Raw genomic sequence first — 9,333 nt, 5'->3', positions numbered from 1 at the left:
CTGTACTGACAGATCAGAGCTTGGTGCCTGCTTCAGATTCTGTGTCTGCCTCTTTCTCTGCTCATCACCCCCCACCCCACTTGCACTCTGTCTCTCTCTCTCTCTCTCTCTCAAAAATACATAAAACATTTAAAAACATTAAAAAAAAAAAGAGGGGTGCCTGGGTGGATCAGTTGGTTAAGCGTCCAACTTCGACTCAGGTCATGATCTCAGTTTGTGAGTTTGAGCCCCACGTTGGGCTCTGTGCTGACAGCTCAGAGCCTGGAGCCTGCTTCAGATTCTGTGTCTCCCTCTCTCTCTGCCCCTCCCCAGCTCATTCTCTGTCTCCTTCTCCTTCAAAAATAAATACACATTAAAAATTTTTTTTCTTTTTAATTAAAAAAAAAAGAGCATAGACACTGGAGCCAGATGGCCCTGGTGGAGTCAAATCCTGAGGGCTCCCTAACCCCTCCCCAGCACTAGCTGTGTGATCTTAGGCAAACTACTTACGCTCTCTACCTCAGTTTCCTATCCCCAAGATAGGGATAAGAGTACCTACCTCATACAGCTGGATATATAAAGATTATGAGTTAACACATGTCATATTCTTAAGCAGTGCTTGGCATGTAAATGCTTAGTATATATCATGAAAAATAAAAAATATTTGAAACATGTCCCTGGTCCTCCAGAGCTGCCAGGACTGGCTTGGGGTGGTAGATAAGGCAGCTGGCGAGGTTAAGGTCAGACCATAGAAGAACTTCCCAGCAAGCATGGACAGAACTTTGCCCTTGCAAGTGTGTGCTTGGCTTTCCCAGGAAAGAAAGTTTGGCTCTCGTTGGGCAGCAAGGATAAGCCACCAGCTTGCTTCCTGGGGGTAGGGGCCGATGGCGCCCCAGGTCTTGCTGACTCCACACGCTGGAGAAGGGACTAACCACCCTTCTCAGGCAGGCCCTCCACTCTCCCTCTGACTCATCCTTCCACTCCAGAGGAGGCAAGACTGGGGGAGGCTCAACACTAGGGTTCCTCATAGACAGATGGCTCAGACTTAGCTAATTTATTTAAGAAATTTTATTGCTCAGAACCTTCTCTCCTTGGGCAATGGCAGGAGCTTTGGAAACCAGTCCTTGGGGAGAGAGACAGAGGCACTAGGGTTGAGGAAAGAGTGTGGCACATTTGGTCCATTGTCCTGTGTGGGAGTAATGGTGGGGTCAGGTTGCAGACTTTTATAAGGACAGAGACAGGGCCCCCTTGGGCAAGGCTCACATGCCAAAGCAGAGCATGAGGTCAGCCTGGCTTGGGTGAAGGCTCAGTGCCCCTTGACCTTGCCCTGGGGTTCCTGGACCTTCCGGAAGCTGAGTACCACCAGGCCCACATTGATGGCATAGGTGGTGATGCAAACGATGCACAAATCATAGAGTACGAAGAATAGGATCCAGGCCAGGTAGACAGAACCAGCAAGAGACACCAGGGAACTCAGCACCAGCAGGATAGATGCCCAGCGGGCCCGGAGGCAACCTGCAAGGCAGACAAGGCTCAGGCATGGGCTTCAGGGACTGGCCACCTCTAGAATACTGCCTTGACTTGGGGCGCCTGGGTGGCGCAGTCGGTTAAGCGTCCGACTTCAGCCAGGTCACGATCTCACAGTCCGTGAGTTCGAGCCCCGCATCGGGCTCTGGGCTGATGGCTCGGAGCCTGGAGCCTGTTTCCGATTCTGTGTCTCCCTCTCTCTCTGCCCCTCCCCCGTTCATGCTCTGTCTCTCTCTGTCCCAAAAATAAATAAACGTTGAAAAAAAAATTTTTTTTAGAATACTGCCTTGACTTCATGGTACCACCCAGATATCAGGGGCTGCTGGGGAAGAATCTCCAAACTGAGAGGCTCTGATGAGCCTCACCAAGGCCTTGGTTCTCCTATCTGTTCATTGATCCATGGAACCCAAATAGTGAATTTTCCTGCTGAGCTCTACATGAAATGAAAGAGAAGCAGCCCTTGGATTCCTCCCGGAGAGTAACTTCTGAGTCTTTTCCATAAAACTGGGGTCCTAGGAAGTCTTTAAGGGCGCACTTGTTAGTTCCTGCCCACAGGGTGTTCAGTGATGAGTAGCTTGCTGTCAAGTGTCTGGGTCACCATGATTATAAGGAATGGGGATGGACTGGCCAAGGGGGAAGGGGCCGGTTAGGAAGAGGAGGTGGGGCCTGCAGGGAATGGGCGGGGCCACTCACCTAACAACAGCTGTAATGTGTAGAAGATGCAACCGAATATGCTATTGGATTGATTGAGGATGCTGTCCGGGCCAAGCACATGTTCCACCAGTCCGAACCCCCGGCCCCACCTGGTGGAGGGGAGGGCTCAGGTTAGGAGTGCCAACCCAGTGCGTCCTGGAGGGGTGATTTCCAAAAAGCCACCCAGGCTGTACTTTCCCTCCCCCCGCCCCACCCCGCCCAATGCCCTCCTGAGTCCAAGGTTCGAAGGCCTCCTGGCTAGCTCAGGATTCCACGTCACTGCCCCTATCCTATCCTATCCTATCCTATCCCCAGGCCAGGTCAGGCATGGCCATGGCTCCACCATACACCTCTCTTTTCATCCTAGACCTTCAGTAATTCTTAAGATGGCAAGGTAGGTAGAAGGGTTGACTTGGCTTTATAGTGCTACCAGAGACTGGGAATCCACTGCAGAATCTCACTGCCCTGGACCTCTAAATCTCCAGCTCCCTGGCTACACACTCCCCTCCTCGAGCATAGCCAGGCACTCAAGCATAGCCAGACCTAACCACCTTATCCTGTTACGGCCATCCCCAAGACCTCAAGACCATCATCAGTCCCTATACACTATCCCATTCCCCCTCCTGCCCTGTTACCGTTATTCCTTGGCATTAGGATCTACGTGCTACTCCCTATAATAACCCCAGCGCCCGGCACTATCTGTAGCCCCAGCCCCAGGCCCCACACTCCTAACTCAGACACAAAGTTTCGCCAGGCAACGCCCCCTCGAGCAGCCCCGCCCCCATGCGTCCGCTCCCAGGGATCCCGATCCCAGGCTCCAGAATCTTTTGGCAACGTGGCCACTAGGACAAGCAGCCCAGTCCCCCAAGCCTCCCACTCCCGCTCGCACCTGGAGGAAAAGACGCGCGAACAGCTGATGGCGGTGCCCACGTCGCAGAGCGCGCGGTAATCCTGGTCCCGGGCGCGCGCCGCCTTCACGTGCAGTGCGTAGAGCGAGAGCACTAAGCCCGCGAGGCAGAGCGCGAGCCGCACCCATCCAGGGTTCTTCCAGGTAGCGCCCATGATTTACGGTACCTCCCGAGGCGCCAGCCCGGAGGGAACAAGCCACGGAGCAGGGGCGGGGCAGGATGTGGCCACGCCCTCTCCCGCCCCTCTGACTGGGCGATTGGCCTGACTGGTCTCGCACTCCCTGATCCACTGGTTGTTCCTAGTACTTGATGGGCGTGCTGGCAAGGTAGGAAAACAGGGAGGAATGCTGGGACTGAAAAACTAGATTAGGGATTAGGGGTAATTACAGAGCACAAGGCCTGTCAGGCATGATGGGAGTAGTAGTCCGAGCGGCCGCAGCGCCTCAAGGGAAATGGAGTCTCCGAGTTAAAAAAAAAAAAAAATTATATTAATGTGGCTAACAGTATAGCGCTTAGGCTATGCCAGACTCTGTTCGAAGCACTGGAACATCCAGGACCTAGAGACCAGCGGATCAGGGAATCCAGCGAATATTGCGGTCCGATCAAAAACCAGCATTTTCCCTGAAATTATTATTTCAGATACTATTAGCACTATAATCTCCAATCCTCAGTGCTTGCTCAACCATTCCCTCCTGCCTCATCAGCCCCTCCTGCCGACCAGTCTCTCTCTTCCTCAAATTCCCAGCGCCATCACCACCGCCACACCCTTGACATTATCCTAACCTCTGTTTTATTGTGGCAAAACCTGAGTCTGGATCAACCCAACAGTCCCTCTTTAACAAGCCTTTGTTCGGTAGGCTAGCTGTGCTGTTTCCATCGCAATAATGGCATCTATTGATGACCCATTTCTCCTATACCTCTTCTTCCTTTTCATCTGCATTGAAACTCGGTTCTCTTTCCCCATTTTAGAAACAGTGACAAATCTCCCTTCACAATCAAGTTTTTGGGAAGATTTTACACTTCCAGTCTGTACTTCCTCACTTCTTCCTTGCAGCCCAGCACAACATAAACTAGCTCCTGCTCCCAAACACTCCCTTGACAACTGATGGCTGATGTCACCAGGATGTTAAATCCAATGGATATATCTGTATATATCTATATATGGATATATTTTCTAGTAATCTCTGCACCCAAAGTTGGGGGCTCGAACTCGCACTGCGAGATCAAGAGTCACAGGCTCTTCCTACTGAGCCAGCCAGGTGCCCCTCCAATAGATATTTTTGAGTTCTTATCATTCTTGACCTCTCAACAGTATTAGTCACTGTTGAGCGCTCCTTCCCAGGAACTTTCTCTGGTTTCTGTGATATTTCACTTTCCTGATGGTTCTCCTCTCTCTGTGGCAGTTCCTTCTCAGAGGCACTCTTCTTCTTCTAGGCAGCATGGTGGTAGAATAACAGCTCCCAAAGATGCCCATGTTCAAATCCCTGGGACCAGTGGATATGTCAGATTCCATGGCAAACAGGAATTAAGGTTGCAGATGGAATTAAGGTTATTAATCTGCTGGTTTTAATAAACTTTTTAAAAAGTTTATTTATTTTGAGAGATAGAGACAGAAAGTGAGCAGAGGAGGGGCAAAGAGAAGGAGACAGAGAGAACCCCAAGCAGCCTCCATGCTTTCAGCTTAGAGCCCAATGTGGGGTTCGATCTCACGAACCGTGAGATCATGACCTGAGCTGAAATCAAGAGTCAGATGCTGAGGGGCGCCTGGGTGGCGCAGTCGGTTGAGCCTCCGACTTCAGCCAGGTCAGGATCTCGCGGGCCGTGAGTCTGAGCCCCGCGTCAGGCTCTGGGCTGATGGCTCAGAGCCTGGAGCCTGTTTCCAATTCTGTGTCTCCCTCTCTCTCTGCCCCTCCCCCGTTCATGCTCTGTCTCTCTCTGTCCCAAAAATAAATAAACGTTGAAAAAAAAATTTAAAAAAAAATAAATAAATAAAAAAGAGTCAGATGCTGAACTGACTGAGACTTCCAGGCGCCCCTAATCTGGTTTTAAAATATTATCCTATGGGTCCAATATAATCACAGGGGTCCTTAAAAGTGAAAATGGGCTGGGCTGGGGGGCATATGACTGGCTCAGTCAGAAAAGCACGAGACTCTTGATCTCAGGGTTGTGAGTTTGAGCCCCACCTTGAGTGTAGAGATTACAAAAAAAAATAAACTTTTTTTTTTAAGTGAAAAAGGGGGGCGCCTGGGTGGCGCAGTCGGTTGGGCATCCGACTTCAGCCAGGTCACGATCTCGCGGTCCGTGAGTTCGAGCCCCGCGTCGGGCTCTGGGCTGAGGGCTCGGAGCCTGGAGCCTGTTTCCGATTCTGTGTCTCCATCTCTCTCTGCCCCTCCCCCGTTCATGCTCTGTCTCTCTCTGTCCCAAAAATAAATAAACGTTGAAAAAAAAAAAAAAGTGAAAAAGGGCAGGGGCACCTGGCTGGCTCAGTCTGTTGAGCATCGGACTTAGGCTCAGGTCATGATCTCACAGTTCATGGGTTCGAGACCCATGTCGGGCTTTGTGCTGACAGTGAAGAGCCTGGAGCCTGCTTCAAATTCTGTGTCCCCTTCTCTCTCTGCCCCTCCCCTCCCTTGAAAATAAACATTTAACATAAAAAAGTGAAGAAGGGTGTCAGAGGGAGGTGGGACTATGGCAGGAAGGCACAGAGAGATGCAATGTTGCTGGCTTTGAAGATGGAGGAAGGAAGTCATGAAGTAAGGAGTATGAGTGGCAAAGCAGGAAGAGGCAAAGAAATGGATGCTGCCTAGAGTGTCCATAAAGGAACTGCTGACATCTTAATTTTAGCCCAGTGAGACCCATGTTGGACTTCTGAACTGCAGGACTATAAGACAAGAAATTCATGTTGTTTTAAGCCACTAAATTTGTGGTAATTTGTTACAGCAGTGATAGGAAACCAATACAGAGGGCTAGGACTTAGGCCTCTCTTTCTATTATCCTGTGGGGTCAGGTCGGCCCTGTTCAGTGTGGGAAGAGACTGCTGAGTGGTATGAATACCAGAAGGTGGGAATCATTGAGGACACACTACTGTTCAACAAATCACCACACAAAAAAGAATGGCCTAAAATGATAACAGTCATTTTATTTGCTCTTACATATTTTATAGGTTAGGAATTTGGAAAGAGAATTTTGGCTGAGGAGTCTGGCTCCCATATTTGCAGTCAGATGATGGTTAATGCTGGAACAATGAGAGATTGAAGTAGCTGAGGGAGAACCTAACAGTTCTTTCTCTCTTTTAAAAATTTTTTTTTGATGTTTATTTATTTTTTTTATTTTATTTTTTATTTTTTATTTTTTTTCAACGTTTATTTATTTTTGGGACAGAGAGAGACAGAGCATGAACGGGGGAGGGGCAGAGAGAGAGGGAGACACAGAATTGGAAACAGGCTCCAGGCTCTGAGCCATCAGCCCAGAGCCCGACGCGGGGCTCGAACTCACGGACCGCGAGATCGTGACCTGGCTGAAGTCGGACGCTCAACCGACTGCGCCACCCAGGCGCCCCAGATGTTTATGTATTTTTGAGAGAGAGAGAAAGAAAGACAGACAGAATGGGAGTGGGGGAGGGCAGGCTCCAGGCTCTGAGCTGTCCACACAGAGCCCAATGCGGGGCTCAAACCCACAAACCATGAGATCATGATCTGAGCTGAAGTCAGATGCTTATCTGAGTCACCCAGACTCTCTCTCTCTCTCTCTCTCTCTCTCTCTGTAGTCTCAAGATCCATGTAGTCTCTCTATAAGGACTAGTTTGGGCTTCCTCCCAGCATAGCAGCCCCCAGGCTACAATAGCTTTCAAAATTGCTCTGAATGATTTCCATTTTCTAGTATTCACACCATTGTATAGTCTCTTCCCATGCTAGGCAGGGTTGACCTGAGCCTGTGGGATAATACAGAAATTACAGTGTGTCACTTTCACAGCTAAGTCATAAAGATATGGCAGCTTCCACCTTGCTTCCTCTTAGATCACTGGCTCTGGGTGAAGCCAGTTGGCATGTTATGAGGACACTTAAGCAGCCCAAGGAAACAGTCCACCTAGTAAAGAACTAAAGCCTTTTGCCAACAACCAGCATTAACTTGCCAAGCATGTGAGACAGCCACCCTGGAATTGGATTCTCCATCACCAGTCAAGCCTTCAGATGGCTGTATTTTCAACCAACATATTGATTGCAACTTCATGAGAGACCATGAGCCAGAACCATGCAGTTTAGCTGCTTCCAGGTTCCTGCCCCAAAGAAACTGTGTGACATAATAAATGTTTGTTACTTTGAGCTGCTATGTTGTGGTAATAATTTGTTACACAGTGATAGTTGATTAATATAGGGCAGTCAGACTGCTTACATGGGAGCTCAGGATTCTAGTACAAGTGCTCCAGGGAGCCAAGTGGAAGCTGCATCATTTTTTATGATTTAGCTTTTATTTAAAACTTTTTTAAGGGGGCGCCTGGGTGGCGCAGTCGGTTAAGCATCCGACTTCAGCCAGGTCACGATCTTGCGGTCCGTGAGTTCGAGCCCCGTGTCAGGCTCTGGGCTGATGGCTCAGAGCCTGGAGTCCGTTTCCGATTCTGTGTCTCCCTCTCTCTCTGCCCCTCCCCCGTTCATGCTCTGTCTCTCTCTGTCCCAAAAATAAATAAACGTTGAAAAAAAATTTTTTTTTAACTTTTTTAAGGTTTATTCATTTTTCAGAGACAGACAGAGCATGAGTGGGAGAGAGGCAAAGAGAGGGAGACACAGAATGTGAAGTAGGCTCAGGCTCTGAGCTGTCAGCACAGAGCCTGACATGGGGCTGGAACTCACGGACCGCGAGATCATGACCTGAGCTGAAGTCAGAAGCTTAACCGACTGAGCCACCCAGGTGCATTTAAAGTCACATAGAATCCCTTTCACTATACAGAAGCCTCCTCAGTTCCAAAGGGAGGAACATGGAACTCTGTCTCTCTCTCTCTCTCTCTCTGAGAGATAGTCTCTCTTTTTTTTTTTTTTTTTGTTTTGAGAAAGAGAGAGAGAGAGAGAGAGAGAGAGAGAGAGAGAGAGAGAGAATCCCAAGCAGGCTCCACGCTCAGCAGAGCCCAACACGGGGCTTGATCCCACAACCCTGGGATCACTACCTAAACCAGAATCAAGAGTCGGACGCTCAACTGACTGAGTCACCCAGGCACCCCAGAACTCCATCTCTTGATCTGAGAAGTGTCAAAGTCATATTCTAAGAAGTTCATGTGGGGCGGGCCATTTTCAGAAATTCAAACTGCTACACGGGCAACATTATTTTCTCCCCTGTCTTCTCTTACTTCCTGCAGGTCACAACTTCCAACCTCTGACCAGATCTGTCTCCTGGGCTCCAAACCCCAGAGAAACACCTCTTAGATGTCACCATCTGGATGCCTCGTAGGCCAATGAGATGCAATGCAATGCACCCAAAAGTGAACCCCTTACATTTCCCCAAACCTGTTCCTTCTCTGGAGTTTCCCATTTTAAATATGGCCCCTCCATCCACCTAAGCCACTCCTCTTGGACTATTTTCTCAATCCCTGTAATCTATGCAGACCACTACCCTGGTCCAAGCTACCATCACCTCCCACCTAGATAAATACAGTAGTCTCCTCACTGGTCTCCCAGGAATACTTGTCCAGCATCCACAGATTGATTCTCCATACTGCAATCAAAGTGATCCATTTAGGGGCGCCTGGGTGGCGCAGTCGGTTAAGCGTCCGACTTCAGCCAGGTCACGATCTCGCGGTCCGTGAGTTCGAGCCCCGCGTCGGGCTCTGGGCTGATGGCTCGGAGCCTGGAGCCTGTTTCCGATTCTGTGTCTCCCTCTCTCTCTGCCCCTCCCCCATTCATGCTCTGTCTCTCTCTGTCCCAAAAATAAATAAACATTGAAAAAAAAATTAAAAAAAAAAGTGATCCATTTAAAAAATAATAAGGTAGGGCACCTGGCTGGTTCAGTTGGTAGAACATGTGACTCTTGATCTCAGGGTTGTGAGTTCAAGCCCAGCATTTGGCCAGGAGTTTATTTAAAAAAAAAAAAAAAAAAAAAAAAAGATGATGTAGTTCTGTCACTTTCTGCCTTTAAGTAGTGTCCCATTTCAATAGCTCAGAAGATAAAGCCCCAAATCTCCTTCATTTATTTAACAAATATTTATTGAGCACATGTTATGTGCCAGGGGATTGTGTTA

At 49.1% G+C, this 9,333-nt stretch overlaps 1 protein-coding gene across 2 annotated transcripts; it reads right to left on the bottom strand.

The window, feature by feature from the left end:
• Positions 1-1,029: 1,029 nt before the first annotated feature.
• On the bottom strand, positions 1,030-3,407 carry VKORC1 (vitamin K epoxide reductase complex subunit 1). Of its 2 annotated transcripts, XM_045461836.1 has the most exons (3): positions 3,089-3,330; positions 2,200-2,309; positions 1,030-1,494 (listed from the first exon to the last, which is right to left on the bottom strand). In XM_045461836.1, exons 1-3 carry the CDS (start codon positions 3,259-3,261, stop codon positions 1,286-1,288), a joined length of 492 nt encoding a protein of 163 aa, XP_045317792.1. In that variant the 5' UTR covers positions 3,262-3,330; the 3' UTR covers positions 1,030-1,285. The 2 variants fall into 2 exon arrangements, with proteins under 2 accessions (XP_045317792.1, XP_045317793.1); XM_045461837.1 differs by lacking the exon at positions 2,200-2,309 and having other exon boundaries at positions 1,389-1,494; positions 3,089-3,407.
• Between the last annotated feature and the right edge of the window lie 5,926 nt (positions 3,408-9,333).

This window comes from Leopardus geoffroyi, chromosome E3 (assembly GCF_018350155.1).
Source record: "Leopardus geoffroyi isolate Oge1 chromosome E3, O.geoffroyi_Oge1_pat1.0, whole genome shotgun sequence".
Lineage (NCBI taxonomy): Eukaryota > Metazoa > Chordata > Mammalia > Carnivora > Felidae > Leopardus > Leopardus geoffroyi.
Note: the sequence above shows the minus strand (reverse complement) of the source record. Positions and strands in the feature narration are given on the sequence as shown.

Excerpts from the sequence above, each read along its gene's own strand:
- VKORC1 (XM_045461836.1), bottom strand. The coding sequence starts at position 3,261 with ATGGGCGCTACCTGGAAGAACCCTGGATGGGTGCGGCTCGCGCTCTGC. Across the intron at positions 2,310-3,088 it reads TCGCGCGTCTTTTCCTCCAG|GTGGGGCCGGGGGTTCGGAC; the intron begins GTGCGAGCGGGA and ends CCCCTCCACCAG. Across the intron at positions 1,495-2,199 it reads CACATTACAGCTGTTGTTAG|GTTGCCTCCGGGCCCGCTGG; the intron begins GTGAGTGGCCCC and ends TCTGCCTTGCAG.